This window comes from Cetorhinus maximus, chromosome 11 (genome assembly GCF_964194155.1).
Source record: "Cetorhinus maximus chromosome 11, sCetMax3.hap1.1, whole genome shotgun sequence".
Classification (NCBI taxonomy): Eukaryota; Metazoa; Chordata; class Chondrichthyes; order Lamniformes; family Cetorhinidae; genus Cetorhinus; species Cetorhinus maximus.
The window spans coordinates 75,983,575-76,008,456 of NC_135889.1; the positions used below are offsets into that span (position 1 = coordinate 75,983,575).

The 24,882-nt window shown below is 43.6% G+C and overlaps 1 protein-coding gene across 13 annotated transcripts in view; it reads right to left on the reverse strand.

The window, feature by feature from the left end:
* The window catches only part of LOC144686695 (RNA-binding motif, single-stranded-interacting protein 1-like), a 637,597-nt gene that overhangs the window by 29,565 nt on the left and 583,150 nt on the right, over positions 1-24,882 (reverse strand). For 8 of the 13 annotated variants that reach the window (XM_078552248.1, XM_078552255.1, XM_078552251.1 and 5 more), the window contains 4 exons: positions 9,576-9,691; positions 8,372-8,485; positions 4,821-4,864; positions 4,547-4,640 (listed from right to left, as the gene is read on the reverse strand). In XM_078552248.1, the coding sequence (XP_078408374.1) occupies positions 4,547-4,640; positions 4,821-4,864; positions 8,372-8,485; positions 9,576-9,691 (368 nt within the window). The remainder of the gene's footprint in view (positions 1-4,546; positions 4,641-4,820; positions 4,865-8,371; positions 8,486-9,575; positions 9,692-24,882) is intronic. The other 5 variants (XM_078552249.1, XM_078552259.1, XM_078552260.1 and 2 more) reach the window with 3 other exon arrangements.

Sequence of the window (24,882 nt, forward strand, 5' to 3'; positions counted from 1 at the left end):
CTATTCCCCTGCAAAACAGATATACCGCTTTGGATACTGCTGAGGGGAATGGCCTCTCAGGGGAAAGCAGCAACAGCCGAATTCTTTGCTGCACATGGTTGGCTTTGCTGCGCAGGGGAGGAGTAAAACGTCTGGGAATGCAGTAGGGGATTCAATTGCGAGGGGAATAGATAGGCGTTCCTGTGGCCCCAAATGAGACTTCAGGATGGTATGTTGCCTCCCTGGTGCTAGGGTCAAGGATGTCTCAGAGCGGCTACAGGGTATTCTGAAGGGGGAAGGTGAACAGCCAGTGGTCGTGGTACACATTGGTACAAACGACATAGGTTAAAAAAAGGGATGAGGTCCTAAAAGCAGAATATAGGGAGTTAGGAAGTAAGTTGAAAAGTAGGACCTCAAAGGTAATGGTCTCAGGATTACTACCAGTGCCACGTGCTAGTCAGAGTAGAAATAGCAGGATATATCAGATGAATACATAGCTGAAGAGATGGTGTGAGGGGCAGGGTTTTAGATTCCTGGGATATTGGGACCAGTGCAAACTGGACCGGTTACACCTGGGCAGGACCAGGACTAATGTCATAGAAACATAGAAAATAGGAGCAGGAGTAGGCCATTCGGCCCTTCAAGTCTGCTCCACCATTCATTATGATCGTCCAACTCAATAACCTGCTCCCACTTTCTCCCCATATCCTTTGATCCCTTTCGCCCCCAAGAGCTTTATCTAACTCCTTCTTGGAAACATACAATGTTTTTGCCTCAACTATTTTCTGTGGTAGCGAATTCCACAGGCTCACCACTCTTTGGGTGAAGAAATTTCTCCTCATCTCAGCCCTAAATGGTCTACCCCAATTCCTCAGACTGTGACCCCTGGTTCTGGGCTCCCCCACCATCGGGAACATCCTTCCTGCATCTACCCTGTCTAGTCCTGTTAGAATTTTATAGGTTTCTATGAGATCCCCCCCTCATTCTTCTGAACTCCAGCAAATATAATCCTAACCAATTCAATCTCTCCTCATATGTCAGTCCCGCCACCACAGGAATCAGTCTGGTAAGCCTTCGCTGCACTCCCTCTACAGCAAGAGCATCCTTCCTCAGATAAGGATCCCAAAAATGCGCACAATATTCCAGGTGTAGTCTCACCAAGGCCCTGTATAATTGCAGCGAGACATCCCTGCTCCTGTACTCGAATCCTCTCGCTATGAAGGCCAACATACCATTTGCCTTCTTTACCGCCTGCTGCATCTGCATGCTTACCTTCAGCGACTGGTGTATGAGGACACTCAGGGGGAATATTTGCTAGAGTGGTTGGGAAGGGTTTAAACTAAAATGGTAGGGGGTTGGGAACCTATGCAAGGAGTCAGAGGAGGGGGAATCAAGGACAAGAACAAAAGACAGAAAGGGGAATAAGAAAAGTGATAGGCAGAGAAATCAAGGGCAAGAATCAAACAGGGTCTCAGTGAAAAATAGTGGGTATGGGACAAGTAATGTTAAAAAGGCAAACCTTAAGGTTTTGTGCCTTAACGCGAGGAGCATTCGCAATAAAGTGGATGAGTTAACCACGCACATAGATGTAAACAGGTATGATATGGTCAGGTTTACGGAGACATGGCTGCAGGGTGACCAGGGATGGGAACTGAACATCCAGGGGTAGTAAGGACGGACAAAAAGGAAGAGGCGGTGGAGTTGCATTGCTGGTTAAAGAGGAAATTAACGCAATAGTGAGGAAAGCTTTTAGCTCTAATGATGTGGAATCTGTATGGGCAGAGCTGAGAAACGCTAAGGGGCAAAAAACATTAGCGGTGGTTGTATATAGACCCCCAAACTGTAGCGGTGATGTTGAGAATGGCATTAAACAGGAAATTAGAGATGCAAGCAATTAAGGAATATCTGTAATTACGGGTGACTTTAATCTGCATATAGATTGGGCAAATCAAATTAGTAACAATACTGTAGAGGAGGAATTCCTGGAGTGCATGCGGGATGGTTTTTTGGACCAGTATGTTGAGGAACCAACTAGAGAGAACAGGTCATCCTAAGCTGTGTATTGTGAAATGAGAAAGGAATAATTGGCAATCTAGTCATCCTTGGGGATGAATGACCAAAATATGATAGAATTCTTAATCGAGATGGAGAGTGACGTAGTTGATTCTGAGACAAGGGTCCTGAATCTTAATAAAGGAAAGTACGATGGTATGAGGCGCGAGTTGGTTATGATGGATTGGGAAATGTTACTTAAAGGGATGACGGTGGATAGGCAATGGCAAACATTCAAAGAGCGCATGGGTGGACTGCAACAATTGTTTATTCCTCTCTGGCACAAAAGTAAAATAGGAAAGGTGGCCAAACCATGACTTACAAGGCAAATTAGAGATAGTATTAGATCCAAGGAAGAGGCATACAAATTGGCCAGAAAAAACAACAGACCTGAGGATTGGGAGCAGTTTAGAATTCAGCAAAGGAGGACCAAGGGATTGATTAAGATGGGGAAAATAGAGTACGAGAGTAAGCTTGCGGGGAACATAAACCCTGACTGTAAAAGTTTCTATTGGTATGTGAAGAGAAGAGGATTGGTGAAGACAAATGTAGCTCCCTTGCAGTCAGAAACAGGGGAATTTATAATGGGGAACAAAGAAATGGCTGACCAACTAAATACATACTTTGGTTCTGTCTTCACAAAGGAGGACACAAATAACATACCAGAAATGTTGGGGAACACAGGGTTTAGTGAGAGGGAGGAACTGAAAGAAATCAGTATTAGTAGGGAAATGGTGTTGGATAAATTGATGGGATTGAAGGCCGATAAATCCCCGGGGCCTGATAATCTACATCCCAGAGTACTTAAGGAAGTGACCCTAGAAATAGTGGATGCATTGGTGGTCATCTTCCGAGATTCTATAGACTTTGGAACAGTTCCTACAGATCGGAGGGTAGCTAATGTAACCCCACTATTTAAAAAGGGAGGTAGAGAGAAAACAAGGAATTATAGACCAGTCAGCCTGACGTCAGTAGTGGGGAAAATTCTAGAGTCCATTATAAAATATTTAAGCTGAGCACTTGGAAAACAGTGGCAGAATCGGGCAGAGTCAGGATGGATTTACAAAAGGGAAATTAAGCTTGAAAAATCTACTGGAATTTTTCGAGGATGTAACTCAGAGTTGATGAGGGGGAGCCAGTGGATGTGGTTTATTTGGACTTTCAGAAGGCTTTCGACAAAGTCCCACATAAGAGTTTAGCGTGTAAAATTAAAGCGTATGGGATTGAGGGTAGTGTATTGAGATGGATAGAAAACTGGCTGGCAGACAGGAAACAAAGAGTAGCAATAAATGGGTCTTTTTCTGAATGGCAGGCAGTGACTAGTGGGGTACCGCAGGGATCGGTGCTGGAACCCCAGCTATTCACAATATATACTAATGATTTAGATGAGGGAATTAAATGTAATATCTCCAAATTTGCAGATGACACAAAACTGGGAGGGAGGGTGAGCTGTGAGGAGGGTGCAGAGATGCTTCAGTGTGATTTGGACAAGCTGAGTGAGTGGGCAAATGCATGGCAGATTCAGTATAATGTGGGTAAATGTGAGGTTATCCACTTTGGTAGCAAAAACAGGATGGCAGATTATTATCTGAATGGCTATAAATTGAGAGAGGGGAATGTGCAATGAGACCTGGGTATCCTTGTACACCAGTCGCTGAAGGTAAGCATGCAGGCGCAGCAGGTGGTGAAGAAGGCAAATGGTATGTTGGTCTTCATAGCGAGAGGATTTGAGTATAGGAGCAGGGATTTCTTACTGCAATTATACAGGGCCTTGGTGAGGCTACACCTGGAATATTGTGTGTAGTTTTGGTCTCCTTATCTGAGGATGGTTGTTCTTGCTATAGAGGGAGTGCAGCGAAGGTTTACCAGATTGATTCCTGAGATGGCGGGACTGACATATGAGGAGAGATTGAGTTGTTAATTCACTGGAGTTCAGAAGAATGAGGGGGGATCTCATAGAAACCTATAAAATTCTAACAAGACTAGACAGGGTGGATGCAGGGAGGATGTTCCCGATGGTGGGGGAGTCCAGAACCAGGGGTCACAGTCTGAGGATACAGGGTGGACCATTTAGGACTGAGATGAGGAGAAATTTCTTCACCCAGAGAGTGGTGAGCCTGTGGAATTCACTACCACAGAAAGTAATTAAGGCCAAAACATTGTATGTTTTCAAGAAGGAGTTAGATATCGTTCTTGGGATGAAAAGGAGCAAAGGATATGGGGAGAAAGCGGGAGCAGGCTATTGAGTTGGATGATCAGCCATGATCATAATGAATGGCGGAGAAGGCTCGAATGGCCTACTCCTGCTCCTATTTTCTATGTTTCTATGTTACAATGCTAAAATGTCTCAAAGCACTTTACACAAAAAATTTACTTTAAAATAGTGACTTGTTATGTAGAGAAATGATTACTCAATCACGTTTTACACTTTGCTACTTACACTTCATTCTTGCAGATTTATAATCAACATTCCCATAAAATAATTGAAATTAATATTAACTGTTTGAATACTAACCTGATATGTTGAAACAGGAGATGCAATATATGGTGTAAGAGATGTCTGAGCAATCATTCTATTTGTTGCAATACTGTATGGTGTTGAATAAAATCTAAAAACAGACAGCAAACGGCAGAGATCAGTCAGTCACTTCACTCTTGATATTTAATACATCAAGATTATACAATAGAACCCTCTGAAAATGAGTTTTGCATTAAAAAAACAACAATGTTAATGGTACATTGTTGCAATGAGCATATACTGCATAAATAAAATCAATTTTGTTACTTACCCATTTTGCATAGCGCTGGGATCATACGTGAGGGTCATACCCGCCTGGAAAAAGAATCAGTGTCACCTTCAATTCTATGCCCAATAGTGTCTGTATTGAGTTAACATGACAAGATTCAGCTATTCCAGATTGCGTGATAAAGTAACTATTAAACCAGATTTACTTCTATTATTTAAAGGTTTTTACCCTTTTTGGTGCTCTTGCCACCATACAGAGAACAAAGAATTAATTTTGAACATTAGTCCAAATGTTTAAAAATGACCATCCCTGTAAATCTGCTAAATAGCTACTTCTTGTATGCTGATCCAATTGAACAGACCTACGTCAAGTGGTTGGAATTCTGATGGCATGAGTGTGCGTGCTATGGGTAGTGCACAACATTCAAGTCTCACAAAGCTTCTACTCTCAGATAAAAAACTTCAACAGCCATTAAACAGGTGATTGTTGCTGTCTTGACTTCAAGTTTACAATAATAATGCACAGTGTTGTGGAACTTTCATTCAATTAGTCGTTAGAATTTACTGCAATAAAATACAAAGGGGTGCAGTTACAGTTATATAAACCCCTAGCCTTATGGAGCACTACATTCAGCTTTTGGCACTGTCCCTCAGAAATGATATACTCGCCTTGGAGGGGATACAACAGATTCACCGGAAACAAACAAGGGCTAGAAGGGTTAAATCATGGAGGACAGGTTCCATAGACTAGGCTTGACTACTCTATTTAGCAAAGATGATCTAATCGTGCTGGCTAAGATGGTTGAAGGAATTGATAGCGTAGGTAGAAAGTATTTCCTCTGGTGGGGGTGGTCCAGAACGAGGGGCTATAACCTTAAAATTAAAGCTAGGCCTTCAATAGTGATGTCAGCAAGCACTACTTCATACAAAGGGTAGTGGAATATGATGTTGCTGAGTGACAAAACACAGAGTACAGTGGTGTTTTCTTTAAACTGGAGGAAGTCATATAGTGAGGTTTCCCAGGGGTCAGTATTGTGACCATTGCTTTTCTTGACCTATATTAATGACCTTCATGTGTGTGCGCAGGGCACAATTTCAAAATTTGCGGATACAGAGGGACCTGGAGGATAGGTGCACAGATTGTGAAGGTGACAGGGCAGGTTGAGAAAGCAGTTAGTGAGGTATATGGGATCCTAGACTTTATAAATAAAGGCACAGAGTACAGAAGCAAGGAATTTATAGTGAACCTTTATAAAACACTGCCTTGGCCTCAACTGGAGCAGTGTGTCCAATACTGGGCTCCACATTTTAGGAAGGAAGCGAAGGCATTAGAAAGGGTGCAGATAAAATTTATGGGAATGGTTCCAGGGATGAGGGACCTCAGTTACGTGGAAAGATTGAAGAAGCTAGAGCTGGTATCCTTCGAAAAAAAAAAGGTCGAGGGGAGATTTGACAGAGGTTCTCAAAATCATGACGAGTTTGACAGAGCAGATAGGGAGAACGAGAGGAAACAGATTTAAGGTGAATGGCAAAGAATCAAAAGGTGCCAAGAGGAAAAATCTTTTTGTGCACTAAGTGCATAGGATCCAGAATGCATTGCCTGAGTGTGGTGGAGGCAGATTCAAACAAAAGGAATTTTCAAAAGGGAATTGGATAATAACCTGAATAGAAAAAAAGTCTATGAGGAGAATTTTTCCTTCTTCGGGTTGGCTGGGTGGGGGTTGTTGGGAAGTCAACCGCCGTCTGCGATCGGGGCCGGACCGCGATTTCACGCTGGTGGGCCAATTAAGGCCCGCCCATCATGAGTCACGCCCAGGCAGCGCTCAGTGCTGCCTGTATGGGGGGGGGTGGATGGGAGGGCGAGAGCACAAGTTCACGCATGCGTGTGGGCATACACTGGAAAAGCTCCCCGAGGCACAGAGCTGCCTTAGGGAGATGAAAAGCTTAAAATATTAAAAGTAAAGGTTTTAAAAATGTTATAAAATATGTCCCCTCATGTGACTCTGTCATATAAGCAGGGACATGTTATAAATGAAATGTTAACATTTTTATTTGCTATTGGAAACCTCATCCCGCCTGTGGATGAAGTTTCCTAAAATATGCAAAGGTCCCTTGGCCTTTTTGCCTGCCTGCCAACCGTAAGGTTGGACGGGCAGTGAAAAATTTCTTTCAATTATAACTTTAATGGCCTTAATCTGCCTTTTAATTGTTGGCGGGCACACTGCCTACTCCCAACGCATGCCTGATCGGTATATCGCGTGAGTGCATGATGATGTCGGGAAGCTCGTCCGATGTCATTGCGCGTCATTTTACGCTTGGTCGGGTTGGGTGCCCACCCGCCCAACGAGCTAAAAATTCTGACCTATGGGGAAAAGGTGGGGGAGTGGGACTAGCTGATTTGCTCTTGCAGAGAGTGGGCATGAGTGGCTGAATGGGCTCCTTCCGTGCTTTAACAATTCCTCGAGTCTATAAAATCTGGGACATTCATATCTCAAAAAAAACTGTTCAAGCTAGGTCAATTGAAAATTTCAAAACTGAGACTGATAGCTTTTTCTTAGGCAAGGAATTAAAGGTTCCAGAGCCAAAGTGTCTACATGGAATTGAGATACAGATCAACCATGATATAACTAAATGATGAAACAAGCTCAAAGGGGTGAATGGCCAGCTCCTATCCTATGTTATTGGCAGCATTATATTCTATCAGTTCATGTTAGTTTCCAATTTCTGTTAACTTTCTGTATATTGATAATATTGTATTTTAGGAATATCCATTATCCTAAAATATTGTGAAGAACAAAGTAAAGCCCTTTTACATATTTTGCAATTACAACTCTGAACATTTTTGTGGTGTTGACTGTTACTTATATAAAATATTTTTTGAAATTGACAAGAACAACTTGTGTCCATGTGGAAAAAACAAAACCATTGCATTTCTTGGACAGGACAGTGTTGAATGAATTATGTTTGAAGACAGGATACTCTCTAGGGAAGGCTGATTAGCTACGTTGAGTAGGCGGCTAGGGTGTGGATCAGATTAATGTCAATAGCACAGGGTTTAATCACTACTCAGGCTGAGGTAGACTTGGGGCCTGCCTGCTTGCCCTACCCGGAGTAAAAAAAGTCATGGCGCTTTACTGTGGTTAGGCGAATAACTGCCAAGGACCTGCCTTCTGGCAGAGAACACAAGAAGAAGAATACCATCTAGGTGGTGCTCTTGTTTATTAGTGGGTTCTTCTCATCTGGACTTTGCTGATGAGCTATTCAACTAAGAGTGGAAATATTGCAAAATATCTTCTTTGAATAATATGCACACAAGGTCTTAATATCTATAGTTTAACTATTTGCTTATAATATTATTTCCACTGGCAGGCTTCAAGTTCATGGAAAGGATAACAACTTGCTTTTATACAGTGCCTTCAACATAATGAAATGCCCCAAGGTGCTTCACAGAGGCACACAAGGCAATATTAGGGCAGATAACAAAGTTTGCTCATCAGCTTTTAAGAAGCATCTCACAGAGGTAGGGAAACAGAGAGGTTTAGGAAAGGAATTCCAGAGCTTAGGGCCAAGGGAACTGAAGGCAAAACTACCAACATTGAAGCGATTAAAATCGGGGATGCTCCAGGAACCAGAATTAGAATAGTGCAGATATCTTGGAGGTTTGTGGAGCTGTAGGAGGTTACAGGAAGGGCGAGGCCATGGAGGGATCTGAAAAAAAAGAAAAATTTTAAGATCAAGGCATTGCTTAAGCGGGAACCAATGTAGGTCAGTGAGCATAGGGCTCATAGATGAACAGGAGTTGGTACAAATTAGGACATGGACAGCAATGTTTTAGATGACCTCAAGTTGTGGGGGGCGGGGGGGGGGGTGGGGTAATGCTCAAGTCTAGTGTTAATAAACATGGTTAAGGATTTCAGCATCAGATGAGCTGAGGCAGGGACAGGGTCAGGTGACATGCGGAGATGGAAATAAGACGATCTTAGTGATAGCACAAGTAAGTGGTCAGAAGCTCATCCAGAGATCAAATATGACAAGGTTGTGAACAGCCTGGTACAACCACACACAGCTTCCAGGGAGAGGGATGGAATCAGCAACTCGGGTGCAAAGATTGTGGTGGACACCAAAGGCAATGGCTTTGGTCTTCACAATACTTAACTGGGGGAAATTTCTGCTCATCCAGTATTGGTTGCCGGATAAGCAGTCCAGCAACTGGAACTCCCCTCCTAACAGTACTGTGGGTGTAACTGCACCACATGGAGTGCAGCAGTTCAAGGCGGCAGCTCACCACCACCTTCTCAAGGGCAATTAGGGACAGGTAATAAAAATGCTGGCCTAGCCAGTAACACCCACATCCTGTGAAAGAATGAAAAAAAAATTAGTGCATGGAGGAGTCAAGAGAGGTGGTGGTTTGTTGGAGCTGGGTGTCATTAGCGTACGTGTGGAACCTGACATGTTTTTGGATGACGTAGCTAAATGGCAGCATTTGAATGAGAAATAGGAGGGATGAAAGATAGATTCTTGTGGTATAGCAGAGATAACTGTGCAAGAATGGGAAGAGAAGTCATCGCAAATGTTCCTTTGACTATGATTGAATAGATAAGAATGTAATTTTTGAGTGTAGGCCCACCCAGCTGGACAACAGTGGAGAGGAGTTGGAGGAGGATAGTGTGATCAACTATTTAGGAGGCAAAAATATGTTCAAGGACTTGAGAGGAAAATGATGTTAGAGATGAGGTCATAGTTTGCAAGGATTTACAAAGGCAGGGGAGGAGTCAAAGGTTGATTGGTTGAGACTTACAAGTCTCACCTCGCCCTCTCGATGCCACGCTCGACCATTCTGCACATATTTGTTCTGATTTTGTCGCTTTTTCTGACCACCATCTGCAAACTTGCACAGCAAAGGTTCTATGGGAACTGTAGGAAAAGAATTGTTTTAAAAATTCATATTACAGCATGTATGATGCAATAAAAAACATGACACCACATTTCAAAATAGCATTGGAATACTGCAGTATATTACTATTAATTTTCCTATGCCATACTTCCAAGTAAATGATAAAATCCTGGGAAATGGGTCGATTTATAAACCACTTGAACTCTCATTGCTTATGACATCAAAAATTGTGCTTAGTCATGTTACAACCTTGTAATATACAAATTGCAAGTCAGTTAGTTGTTATTTTACGAGTTAAACACAGGGTTGAATTTTCCTTTGGTTGCAGAGGCTGAACCAGAGGTGGGTGAGGCCGTAATTTTATGTCCCTGAATAGCATGCTGGCTTTCCAACACAATCCTGCCTCCCAATGATTTTGGGAGAGGTGATGGGACCTGTATATTGGCAACCCACCCAAACATGGCAGTTACTCATGGAGTTCTGATGAAGAGTCATTCTGACTCGAAACGTTAACTGTCTTCCTCTCTGCAGATGCTGTCAGACCTGCTGAGTTTTTCCAGCTATTTTTGTTTTTGTTTCAGATTTCCAGCATCTGCAGTATTTTGCTTTTATATTCTGGGAGTTACTCAATTCAGCATACAAATGAGCCACTTAAGAACTAGTCAAAGGGAAGACAGTGATTTTCCTTTGGAGCCATGGGAACAGAGTTGCAACCATGTCTCTGAACAGGAGGTGGATTACAGCAGGGAGCTAGTCATAGAGGCAGGTCAATTTAATGTTGGAACATAAGGGGAAACGGCTCAAAGAGCTGGTCCTACAGTGGCACATGATGGACATTGTGTGTGCAGAGTTAGCTTTGTAGGCATTGGACTAATTGGGGGATGGGGGTGACCTCACACAGCTTAGTAGGACATAGCACAGGGGTCCAGACTCCATGACACTGCTTCTGGAAGCAAGGAAGGGCCGTCTGTGGACATGGAGCTGAGTTACTGAAAGTTGGAAACAAGCACCGATGAGGAGCAGCCACCCCCCAGTGAATACAGTCCAATGATCCTAAGGCATGTAAAGGTGATGGAGAAGAAGCAAGAAGGGAATGAGGGTGGTAACCTCCACATAAGAGTATACCAATGATGAATGAGCTTCCTGAATCTGACAGAATATCATTGTCGCTTAAGGATGCATCTATCTAGGCAGATGGTAGCATAGTTGTGTGCACTAGTGGAGGGTCATCTCATTCCTCGCCAGTTGCATTGGCATACCCTGCTACTAGCCATCAAAGTGACAGTGGCATTGAACTTCTTTGCCTCTGAATCCTTAAGAGGGGTGGCAGCAGACCTGACTGGCATTTCATGATCAGCTGCCCATTACACTGTAATGGGAGGTGACAGATCCCTGTTTGAAGAGGCTTTGGATTACACTGAGTTCACCACTTATGGGGCCATAAAAGCAGAGAAATCAGTGGAATTTGCCTCCATCGTTCAGTTGCAAGGAGTTGCCCACTGCACCCATGTGGCCATTAAGGTACTGGAAGAACAACCAAATGCATTCATGAACAGAAAGGGATTGCACTCCTTCAACGTTCAGCTGGTGTGTGACCACCAGAAGCATTTCCTGCAGGTCTATGCATGGTATCCTACTGCTAGAGTCCTTCATCCTTAGGTAATCACAAGTGCTGTAACTGTTCATGCCACTGGAAAGAATATGTGGATGGCTGCTAGCGGACAAAGGCTAACCATTTAAGTGATGGCTGCTAACACTGACAGAGCATTAGCCTAGGTCTCCAGATTACTAGTCCAGTGACATTACTAAGATGCCACCATTTCCCCCTTGCGAGGGTAGAGAGTAGATTAACCAGAATTATTCCAGGGATGAGGAACTTTAGCTACAAGGTTAGGTTGGAGAAAATGGGGTTGTTCTCTTTGGAACGAAGATTGATAGTGGTGTACAAGATTATGTAAGGTTTAATTAAGGTAGACAAAGATAAACCATTCCCATTAGTTAATGGTACAAGGACTAGGGACACGGGTATAAGGTTTTGGGCATGACATGCAGGGTTGATGTAAGGAAGACCTTTTTTAACACAGCCAATGGTAATGACCTGCAACTCGCTGGCAATAAGAGTGGTGGAAGCAGGGACTATTAATGATTTCAAAAGGAAATTGGATAGGCACGAGGGAAAAAATTTGCAGGGCTATGGGAATAGAGCGGAGGAATGGGGCTGACTGGATTGCTCCACAGAGAGCTGGCATGGACTCGATGGGTCAAATGGTCATCTCTGCAGTAACGAATATGACATTTTGTGCCTGTTTGTGCACTGTTCCTGCATCCACTCAGCATGATGCCACATGTGGCTCTCCAAGAGGTTGGTCATTCTTTCAGTGGATAAACTCATGCACTCATATGCCTGAGACATATGGTGCACACATCATGGAAGGACTCCTCTTGTTCTCTGCTGATAATTCTACATTGCATCAGGGAAAGGTGATATTTGGAAACATCTGCCACTGCTGCTCCAGGAAGACATGCCCTGAAGCTCCGCATCTCTGTCCAGCTGAGCAGGTTTGGACTTTTCCTCCATATTCTGAGTGACTCCCTACAGCTGCCTCTGCCTCCCTCACCTCCTCCATCACGTGTTGTTCACTCTGGCCAACCATTCTAAATGCATGTGAGGACGCACATAGGTGAGTGTATTTTTAATGGTGAACGGTGCATTGAGTGATGTGACAGTGCTGGCTCAGTTGCTTCTTCCTCTGCTGAAGACGACAACAATGTCACTCATTTCTGACTTGGCTCCCCCTCTACAACTGGCTCAACAGGAAACATAAGCTGGTCAGGAAAAATCGTCTATTTCTTCAGCTGTATCTGAAGGGAGACAGCATGCTGTTACAAGTTTATTTTATAGGAATGGAGGAAGCCAAGGAGGAGGGAACTCCATCCAATCTCATCACTTGGAGATGGTCAGGTTATTTTACCATCTTGGATGGATTCCCAATCATTATCGTCAATTTCCTGATGTGCTGCCAACCTGGCAATGCCAAGGCCCTCCTCCTCCATGGGTGTTAGAACTGCGAAATGGGACACTTCACCTCCTGAATGAGCCCTTTCTTTTCAGTTGTGAGCTCGTTTCTCCTATAAGTTCAAGAGAAAGAGAGTTAAGGCCATGTTACCTTCCTTCGCCACTTCTACTGGGTTGTACACATGTGACTTCCGTCAGTGTTGCCCCCTCCACAAAGTAATTGTGGTGTGAGGTTTGCCACCAGCTCAATACTGCTACAGGGCATTATGCTTCCTCAGGCTTGTGGGTGAGCTGCTCACTACAGAACTGGAGTCATGTCATCAGGCTGTCGTGCTGCACTCACCTTGCCAGCCCTCAGAGGGTCTTTGAAGACCTTGTGGCACTGAACCCACATGTGGCAACAATTCTGCAGCATATAACTTCCTGAGCCACCTCCAGCCATTCCTGCTTCGTCTGGTAGATCTTCTCCAGCGCTCGCTGGGAAAATACTCCACGATTCAGCCACAGGCTCCAGAAGAACTTGAAGGAAGGCATCTAAAAATCCTGGGGCTGCCCTTTCTCAGGAGCCTGCCTGCTGCTCATCTCTCTTCCATCCTTCACCCACAATAATGGCTGTCATTAGTCCTTCAAATTAGGTCTGTTGTGTTCAGCTCCTGCCCCATCTCTGTGTCCACAGTCCCTAATTGGTCAACTCATTGAAAATTGCATTGACAGTCAGGTGCTGATGTGGAGTGAGTCAGGATCCAAAAATGGTCCTGATGTTGGGGCGTGACCCTAAAGTGAAAATTCTATAGGTCTTGGTTTTTCTCCTGGTTGTTGATTTGCCAATTTTAGTCAGCCAATTCAAAGCAAGAAACAAATATAGTGGCAGTGACTCTTTTACAGATGGAATTCGGAGCAAAATTTGATACCAAGCCACAAAAGGAGATATTGGGCCAAAAGACCAAAGGCCAGAAGACCAAAGGTAATAGAGAAGGTTTTATATAGCCTTTCAAAGGAAGGAGAGGTAGTGATTTAATGAAGGAATGCCACAGCTTAGTTCCATAGCAGAATGCACGACTGCCAATGATAGGGTGATTAAAATCAGGAATGGTGAAGAGGCCAGAATTTTCAGAGATTTCAGTGGAGAGAAGCAGACTTAAGGGCTGAAGAAGTTTCGAGATATAGGTAGAGGTGAGGCCATGCAGCAACTTGGAAAAAAAAGGATGATGATTTTAAAATTGAGGCATTGCTTAACCAGTAGACAATGTAGGTCAGTGAGCACAAGGGAAACTGAAAGAGAGACCTGCTAAGTTTTTCCTGTATTTTCCATTTTATTTGAGGTAGAAGCAAAGTCAGGCTAGGCCATGGAGATGAAAACAGGTGGTTTTAGTGATGGTGAAACACCATTTTCCTGAACCGTGGCTGACAGAAGGGTAGGAATGGTAACTCAACATTTCCAGTTACAGGGTTTTCAGATGAGATAGAGGCGGGGATGGAAATGGATTGTGTTGGGTTGGTGGGGGTGCTGGGGGCAATATTGGTTAAAGAATCAATTACATTTGTGAGGAGGATGATATGTTAAATGAATCATCAAATGAGCAATCACACTGCTGGGAGTGTGCTACAGACCCCCAAACATTGAGGGAGATAGAAAATCAAATATGTAGGTAGATTTCTAAGAAGTGCAACAACAATAGGGCAGAAATACTAGGGGAGTTCAACTCTTCTAATATTAACCATGATAGAATCAGTGTAAAAGGTATAGAAGATGCAAAATTCTTAAAATGTATTGTGGAGAACTTTTTTTGAACCAGCATGTAGAAAACCCAACAAAGAGAAGTTCTGGACTTAGTTTTAAGGAATGAAGCTTGGCAGGTGGAAGAGCATATTGGTAGTGATCATAATGCTGTTAAGTTTTAGTGTAGTTCTGGAAGGACGGAGAGAGACGATGAGCAAAGGTTCCCAATTGGGGAAAGACAAATTTTACTAAGCTGAGATATGATTTAGCAAAAGTGGACTGGAAATAGCTACTGGAAGTTAACTCAATATCAGAGCAGTGGAAGGGTTCAGAACAAATATTTCCTCAAAGGAAAAAGGATTGGATGTATTCTAGAGCTCATGGATGTTGAGGAGCATACAGGGTAGAATAAGGTACAAAAAGGAAGCTTATGTCAGATTATGAGAATTCCATACTGCAAAGAACATACAGTAGTATAGAAAGAGCAAGGGCGAAATTAAAAAGAAAATTAGGAAAGCAAAGAGAGGGCATGAAAAAATATTGGCAAGCAAGAACAAGGAGAATTCAGAATCTTTTTATAAAGAGCAAGAGGATAACTAATAAAAGTCACCAAAAAGAGAAACAATGAGTGAAGGCATATGGTTGTTAATGCTTTGCGTTTGTTTTCACAAAAGAGGGAGATGATGCAGACATCATAGTTAAGGTGATTGAGCATGAAATCTTGGAAGGAATAAACGCAGTGAGATAGAAATATTAATGAGTTTAACGGCTTTGAAAGTAGATGAATCACCAGGTTGTTCATGAGAAGGAAATATCGAAGGCCCTGACCATTATTTTTCAATATTTTCCAGCTACAAGCATGGTGCCGGAGGACTGCTAATGTTGTACTGTTGTTTACAAAAGGAAGGAGGGAAAGACCAAGTAATTATATACCAGTCAGCCTAACCTCAGTGCTTGGCAAATTACTAGAAAATATTCTGAAGGACAGTATTAATCATCATTTAGAAAGGCATGGATTGATCAAGGACATTCAGCATGGATTTAAGGGAAGGTTGTGTCCAACTAACTTGATTGAATTTTTTGAGAAGGTTAAGAAGTAGTTTTGATGATGGTGGCATGTTTGATGAAATCTACTTTGATTTTAGCAAGCTTTTGACAAGGTCCCAAATTGCACACTTGTCAGGAAATAAAAACCCATAGGGTCAAATGCAAAGTGGCAAGTTGGATCCAAAATTGGCTTAGTGGCAGGAAGCAAAGGGTAATGTTGACAGGTGTTTTTGTGACTGTAAGATAAGATCACAAGAAATAGGAGCAGGGTTAGACTATTCAGCCCCTTGAGCCTGCTCTGCCATTCATTAAGATCATGACTGATCTGATTGTGGCCTTAACTCCTGCCTCCACCCCTGCAACCCCCACCTCCCACCCCCCCACCCCCTGGATACAATGAAAAGGTTCCGACTTCTGCTCCACGATGCACAAGAACTCTCTCAGTGCAAGAATCCTCGCAGAGAGTAACAAAGAGCATCTGTACAGAAGCCATGCCCCCTTTTTAAAGCTTGCTATATTCTGGTAAGCATTTAAAGCTCCCCAAGCTTCTCAGTGCGTTAGTGAATGAGTGGGCGAGTGTGTAGATGAGCGAGGTAAGTGGGTAGGGTGGCAAATGGCTGAGGTGGGAAGGTTGGGTGAGTGGGTAGGTGGGTTGGTGGGATAATCAGCCAGTTTGGAAGGGGTCGTCAGGTCAGTGGGGAGTTGGGAGTTGGGGAGGTGTGGGAAGTCAGATCAGGTTGTAGTGGGGAGTCGATGGTGGGGGGTAGTCAGATTGGGTCGGGGATAAGTTGGGGTGGAGTCTGGTGTTCGGGGTGGGGGGTAGTCGAGGGGTCAGGTGAGTTGTCAAGTGTACAGTAAAGAGTTAATGGTTAAGTTATTTAGACAATGATGTTAACGATGATATAAGCATGACATCAGAGTCAGATGACCAAGAGACTCCAAGGGAGCAAAACACAGAACATGCTGTGTCCAGAGAATAATGTACTTACCCATGTGGTCTTGGATGTGCATAGTTTCAAAAAAAACTAAATACTGACTGACTATCTCCTAGTCACTTAAAGTGAAACCTCATCGAGCCTGAAGATCAAACAAGGGCAACAAGCCAAACCATGGTTGCAAGCTGGAGGCGGCAGTTTAAGGAAACAGAAACCAAAGACTAGTAACCCACAGGTGAAAACCTAGGAGCAGCTCAACTTTGCAAATAACAAAAATAATACATACCTTGGTAGGGGACAGTGAATCACAATGTCGGCAGCCACTGAACAGCCACTACCCCTTTCACAGCCCTTGGAACACATCAAGGGTCCACAGCAAGGACAGCGAGGGGAACTCTGGAGGCGACAGTTTGTAAGGTACTGAACAGCTTCAGGCTTACAAGAAAAAGCACAAAAATACCAGGTCAGTGCCTTTTTATATGCAACTGGTGCCATAGCTGATGTCATCCTGATGGGACAAGGAATCGAGGCGACCACGGCGTCCTATGAGATGGTTCTGAAGGCCTTTGATATTAATTCAGCCCAAAGAAAAATCCGGTCATTAAACAGGTGAGTTTCAACCAAAGTAGCCAGGGGCTGGGTGAATCCATCTGTTCAATAATGACTTGTATAAACTGGCCAGTAGTTGTAGCTACAGAGCTTCAAAATATGAGTTAATTTGCGACTGAATTGTAGTCGGCTTGCTCAATGAGTTGCTGTTGGACTTCTTGTAAACCAAGGATGATTTAACATTAGAGAAGCTCAAACAGTTTGCAAGGCAGATGGAGCTGTGAAAGCAGAGATCAGGGTGTACTTTGGGGAGATGTTGAGGCTCAGGAGGGGTCGATCCAGTATGTAGCCCCAAAGCTGGTAGCTCTGCCAAAAGCCTGCCAATAAGCCCACCAGAACCACCTAAGGGGCAGGGTTGCAGATGCGGTGCCAAAAAGCAGCATCACTGCAAATAATGCCCAGCAGTGGGAGCCGAATGCTTTTTTTGTGGCAATACCAGACATTTTAAACAATTCTGCAGATCTAAAGCACAATTTAAAGGAAGAAAGCTGGAAAAAGCTTCCAACCATTTTGAAATCCAGGAAATTGGAAATATAGCATTTTGACCTGACGATTTTCGAAGAGAAATCAAGGATCCCAATAAGCAGTTTTGCTCTGTACAGCTGGAAGTACAAGGATACAGAACAAAATTTAAACTGGATACTTGGGCTGGGGTCATAGTCTTATCGGACAAATTGGAATGGCTTCAGGAATGGCTCAACAAAGTAGAAATCCAACCATCTAATATAAAGCTACAGGAGCCAGAGGCACAGACCTCAAAGTGAAAGATCAGTTCACTACAACCCTAAGATATGAAGAAGAAATTAACAAAATTCTTTATATTTTACAGAACCAGCAATTTCCTCAACTCAGTGGGGCAGTGCATGCAGGGCTTGGTCTTCTATAAAAGGTCAAAGAGGTCACAGTGGATGACAGTGGTGCAATATTCAGGCATGAACCTCCAAAGTTGTTCCGAGGACTGGGAAAGCTCAAAGTTGCAGCAGAAATTGAAGTCAGCTCATTATGCAATGAGCCTGTCTTTATTGAAGAATTACCATCCGTTGGACCATGGGTGTAGATTGCAGATCTTTCACTTCTCTTTGGAGACAGGCTAGGAGAGGTGGAAGCAGGATGCATCAACAAAGGTGGTGACCATCCACCAAATGTGTTTCTAGACCGTGGCTTGCTCTTTCCGGACAGAATTCAAGTGAATTAAACCACTGCAGAGGCAGGTGATCTGTTGGAAGAAGAGGTCCTAGACCTTACTACACTCTGACTCCACTGCCAATGATTGTGACATATTTGTTGTCTCTTTTGAGGATAATCACCTTTTTGTTGAAGGTAATGAAAAAAGAGTATTTGTCTAGTTATTCCACAAAGTTCACATTGCATCAGCAATTGCAAGCAGCCAGCAAAAAGCTATCCAGGAAGAATAAGACACTCAGCTCCAAACTGGATCAAACCAACGGTGAAAGCTTAAAGCTTGGTCTGGAGTTTATTCCATTGTTGATGATGGCACAATCCTTTCTCCTGCTGACCCCGTGATCCTTTTGTCTGCAGTGGAGCAGCCTCATGCTGAAGCATGGAAACGATACCATCACCTACAGCAAGTGAAATTCCAACCCTAGAAGGGTAGTAGGGAAGTCTTCCTTTCCTCTGTATTTTGCAGTGTTTTCAGGATCTTCTTCATTCTGTCTACCAGATTCATTCATGACTCAGGTATTGAATGCTTCTCTTGTCAAAGCAGCAGTGAATGATACAGTTGTGAAGCTCTTCACAGGAGCTGATAATGCTTCATATTCTTAAGCCGGTGCTTTCACCTTTCCCTAGTGTGCAACACAGAAGAAGTTAACTAGAACTAGGGGATACCGTTTAAAATTAAGGGCTCTCCCATTGAAGACTGAGATGAGGAGAAATTTTTTCTCTGAGGGTCGTTAGCCTTTAGAACTCTCTTCTGCAGAGAGAGGTGAAGATAGGGTCATTGAATATTTTAAAGGCAGGGGTAGATAGATTTGTGACTAATAAGGGAGTCAAAGGATATTGGGGTGGGGTCGGGGGGTGGGGGGGTGTAGGGAGGGGGAATGAGTAAACAGGAGTGAGGAGTTGAGGCCACAATTAGATCAGCCATGGATCTTACTGAATGGCAGAGCAGGCTCGAGAAGCCAAATGGCCTACTCCTGCTCCTGATTCATATTTATATGCAACAGAGAGAATTTCAGTTCATTGTCTTTTCTTTTCAAGGGGTTGTGATCGTTCAAGTCCTGAAGGGTTCTCTCTTAAATCAGTTTTTCCTTGACTGGTTTTCTCTGCCTTTACATTCAAGTCATCGTAAGAGTCACAGCCCAGGAGTCAGATGTCATGAAAAGCTGATATCCTACTCCAACCACGTGTTTGTCTTTCAAGGAGAAGACAACTGAACACATACATCCTACACATACTCCAAGAGAGCAAGAAAACTGGGGAGAATTGAAGCCTTTATTGAAAGTGACTTGGAGGGCTGGGGTTGGAGGTAAGAGTTGGATGCAAACTGTAAACAGTACGAGGTTAACAGATGGCAGGAATGTAATGTAAATAGTTTAACAAAATAATGTAATAATTTTGAGATAATTCTTTGGGGGGAAGATGTAAAGTAAAGGGTTAATGGTCATGTTAATTAGATAATGATGTTAATGATGATGTAAGCATGACAGCAAGGTCAGATGGCCAAGAGACTCCAAGGGAGCAAGATACAGAACACTGTGTCCAGAGAATAAAGTACTTACCATGTGGTCTTGGGATGTATATTGTTCTAAGTAAATAGTTTAAAGAAAGACTAAATATGATTCTCTTCAAGTCACTCACTGAGTAAATGAAACCTTATTGAGCCAGAAGGCCAAACAAGTAAAGGGCAACAAGCCAAACCATTGGGGCGGGGGGGTGGGGGGTGGTGTCAGTTGTATAGTTAACCAGGAGTTAGGAGTTAGACGGGGTGGGGGGTGTCAGTTGTATAGTTAACCAGGGGTTAGACAAGGGTTTTTCTAACATTTCCTGGGTATCTATCCAGGCAAACAAGTCGGAACTTTGCAAAGTCTCCAACTGTAACTCAGGAGTTGGAGACTTCATCAGAGGGTCCCTGTGAGCAGGGGAATTGCCCTAGAAGTTCAAACTTCCTGGGCAATTCCCATGGAGCCACTGCACTGGGACTTCTGCTGGGCCCTGAAGTGTCATCTTGGTTACGTGTGGTCTCCGTCGATCTGGAGAACGGAAGATCTGGGCCAATATAATCAGGTCATGCAAAGGTAATGCAGTCCCTAATTTAGATATTATTTCTAGTTAAATAGCATGACAGCACCAAGTGCAACAATTGGTCACAGAAACTGAGCTGCTATAGTGCTACCACTGATGGGAGGTTGTAATTACAATTTAGGCAGTTTCTAATATAAGTGTGGATATGGTGCTTACCATATAAAAGGTGTCAGAAAGGTCACCAATGCAAGATTTTATTCATTAAATAGATATATCCTATACACAGACACACAATAAAATTGCTTTCCTGTGTAAAACTCATTAAACGTGTTATAAATAGAATACGTAATGACAGCTGGAGTACAGTGTGCAGTTCTGGTCGCCACACTATAGGAAGGATGTGATTGCAGTGGAGAGGGTGCAGAGGAGATTCACCAGGATTTTGCCTGAGCTGGTGCATTTCAGCTACGAAGAGAGACTGGATAGACTAGGGCTGTTTTCCTTAGAGCAGAGAAGGCTGAGGGGGGACCTGATAGAGGTATACAAAATTATGAGGGGCATAGATAGAGTAGATAGGAAGAAACTTTTCCCCTTTTGTGGAGGGGAAATAACCCCATTAACCAGAGGGCATAAATTTAAGATAAGGGGCAGGAAGTTTAGAGGGGATTTGAGGAAAAATGTTTTCACCCAGAGGGTGGTTGGAATCTAGAACACACTGCCTGAGGGGTAGTAGAGGCAGGAACCCTCACAACATTTAAGTAGTATTTAGACGAGTACTTGAAACACGATAGCATACAGGGCTATAGGCCAAGTGCTGGAAAGTGGGATTAGAATAGATAGGTGCTTGATGGCCAGCAAAGACAAGATGGGCCGAAGGGCTCGTTTCTTAGCTTTATAATCTATGACTAGCAATGCAATAAGAGCCGAATCTCTGCTTCTGAGTCTGACCATAAAGCATGAGTGGCTTTATCAATATAATTAAACCATATACAAATTAACTGATGATTGTTAAATCACAAATTGAATCATAAAATAGTCACCAAATACAAAGCTTGTAATTCCACTTTACTTTTTCCTTACAGTCACAAAAGCCATCATTCAGATGAGTTGTTGAACCAAGGCTCTGTCAGCCCTCTCAGGTAGGCATAAAAGATCCCACCATGCAATTACTCAAATTAGAGTAGGAGGGTTTTCCTGGTGACCAAGTCAATATTTATACCTCAACCATCTTCACTAACATCAGATTATCTCATCACTGTTTTTGGGAGCTTGCTGTGTGCAAGCTGGCTGCATAGTTCTCTACATTGTATTTGCAACAGTGACTACACTTCAGAAGTACTTCATTAGCTGTGAAGCACTTTGAGATGCTCCGAAGTCATAAAAGGTGATCTATAAATTGAAATTCTTGCTTTGTTTAAAAATAATCCCTATGGTACTCCATGTAGAACATGACTTGGAAGAAGCAGGGAGGACGGCAAAGGCACAGAATGTACTCTAGGTGGGGACTTCAACGTCCATCACCAAGAATGGCTCAGTAGCACCACTACTGTCTGACTTGGCAGATATCTAATGGTTATAGTTGCTGGTCTGGACCTGCAGCAGGTGGTAAGACAACCAACACAAGGGAAAAACCCAATTGACCTTTCCCTCATCCACCTGACGCAGATGCATCTGTCTGTGACAGGATAGGCAGGGCTGATCACCACACAGTCCTTGTGGAGACAAAATCCCATCTTCATACTGAGGAGTCCCTCCACCATTTTGTGTGGCACTACCACCATGCTAAATGGGACAGACTCAATAGATCTAGCAGCTCAAAACCAGACATCTATGAGGTGCTGGGGACCATAAGCAGCAGCAGGCTTGTATTCCACCATAAACTGTAATCGCTGGTCTGCATATCCCTCACTTTTAACATTACCATCAAGGTAGACAACCCACCCTCGTTCAATGAGTGAAGAAGAGCATGCCAGGAATGGCACAAGCTGGACCTAAAAATTAGGTGCCAATCTAGCAAAGCTACAAAAGAGGGTTAAGCATATTAAATAGTGGAAGCAGAATACTATAGACACAATTAAGCAATTCCACAGCCAATGAATCAAATCAAAGCTCTGCACTTCTGTCACATCAAATTCTGGACGGTAGTGAACAATTAAACAACTAATAAGAGGAAGAAACTCCATGAGCATCCCCATCCTCAAGGGTGGCGGGTCCCAGCACGTCAGTGAAAAAGACAAGGGTGAAGCATTTGTAACCATCTTCAGCGAGAAGTGCTGAGTGGATCATCCATCTCAGCCTCATCCTGAGATCTCCACCATCACAGAGGCTAGTCCTCGGTCAATTTGATTTATGCAACACAGTATCAAGAAATGGCTGAACACATTGGACATAGAAAAGGCTATGGACTCCTGCAACACCCTAGCTATAGTGCTGAAAAGCTTCTGCTCCAGAATTAGCCATGCTTATAGTCAAGCTGTTCCAGTAGATCTTCTTCCAGTAGATTTGCCAGAATCTACCCAACAAACTGGAAAATTGTCCAGCTGTGCCAGTCCCCAAAATGCAGGACAAATTCAAACTGTCAATTACCACTCCATCAGTCTACTCTCAAGCATTAGGAAAAAGTGATGGAAGGTGTTGTCGATAGTGTTATTAAGCAGCATTTATTCAACAACAACCTGCTCACCGATGTTCAGTTTGGGGCCTGCCTAGCCCACTGCTCCAGATATCATTACAGACTTGGTCCAAACATGGATAGAAGAGTTGAATTCCAAAGGTGAGGTGAGGTGACAGTAACTGTCCTTGACATCATGGCAGCAATTGACCAAGTATGCCATCAATGAAGCAGAGTAAAATTGAAGCAATGAAAATCAAGGGCGGAGGTCTCTGCTGGCTGAAGTCATATCTAGCACGATGGTTGAGGTTGTTGGAGGCCAATCATCTTAGCCCCAGTACATCACTTCAAGTGTTCCTCAGGGCAATGTCCTGGGCCCAATCGTCTTCAGCTGCTTCATCAATAACTTTCCCTTCATCATAAAATTAGAAGTGGGGATGTTTACAGATGATTGCACAGCATTCAGTTCCATTTGCAACTCCTCAGATAGTGAAGAGCCCATGCCTGCATGCAATAAAGACCCTGGCAACATTTAGCCTTTAGCTTTTCTTTATAATCCTTTCATGGAATGCGGGCAGCACTGGCTAGGCCAGCATTTATTGCCCAACCTTCACTGCCCTTGAGGTGGTGGTGGTAAGCCACCTTCATGAACTGTTGCCGTCCGTGGGGTGTAGGAACATCCATAGTGCTATTAGGAAGGGATTTTGACCCAGCAACAGTGAAGGAACAGTGATATAGTTCCAAGTCAGGATGGTGTGTGGCTTAGATGAATGTTTCCATGCATCTGCTGCCCTTGTCCTTCTAGGTGGTAGAGGTCACGGGTTTGGAAGACGCTGTCGAAGGAGCCCTGCTGCAGTGCATCTTCTAGATGGCACACACTGCTGACACTGTGTGTTGCTGGTGGAAAGAGTGAATATTGAAGGTGGTGGATGGGGTTTCAATCAAGCGAGTTGCTTTGTCTTGGACACTTTCAAGCTTCTTGGAGTGTTGTTGGGGCTGCATTCATCCAGGCAAGTGGAGAGTATTCCATCACACTCCTGGCTTGTGCCTTCCAGATAGTGGACAGGCTTTGGGGAGTCAGTAGGTGAGTTACTCTCTAGAATTCCCAGCCTCTGACTTGCTCTTGTAGCCAGTGTTTTTATGACTGGTCCAGTTCAGTTTCTGGTCAATGGCAACCCCCCAGGATGTTGATAGTGGGGGAATTCAGCGATTCGAATGCCATTTAATGTCAAGGGGAGATGGTTGGATTCTCTCTTGTTGGAGGTGATCATTGCCTGACACTTCTGTGGCACAAATGTAACTTGCCACTAATCAGCCCAGGCCTGAACGCTGTCCAAGTCTTGCTGCAAGCTTAAATGTTGTCCAGGTCTTACTGCAGATGGACATGGACAGCTTCGGTACCTGAGGAGTCGTGAATGGTGCTGAACCTTGTGCAAATCATCAGCGAACATCCCCATTTCTGATTTTATTTATTTAATTCATTGGACGTGGGCATTGCTGGCTAGTCCAGCATTTATTGCCCATCCCCAACAGCCCAGAGGGCATTTTAGATTCAACCACATTGCTGTGGGTCTGGAGTCACGTGTAGGCAGATTTTCTTCTCTAAAGGACATTAGTGAACCAGATGGGCTTTTATTACAATCGACAATGAGTTTTTTTAAATTGATTTTAAAGTCCACGATCTGCTGTGGTGGGATTTGAACACGGGTCCCCAGAGCATTACCCTGGGTCTCTGGATTGCTAGTCCAGTGATTATACCACTATGTCACCGCCTCCCCAGAGGGAAGATAATTGATGAAGCAGCTGAAGATGGCTGGGCCTAGGGCGCTACCCTGAGGAACTCTTGCAGTGACGTCCTGGAACTGAGATGTTTGACCTCCAACAGGCACAGCCAACTTAAGAGTATCAATCAACATTCACACCGCACAAGTGTCAGACAATCAGCATCCCCAACAAAATAGAGTCTAACCACCTCCCAATAACATTCAATAGCATTACCATTGCTCAAACCCCCACATCAACATGTTGGGGGGCACCAATAACCAAAGACTTAAGACCAGCCACATAAA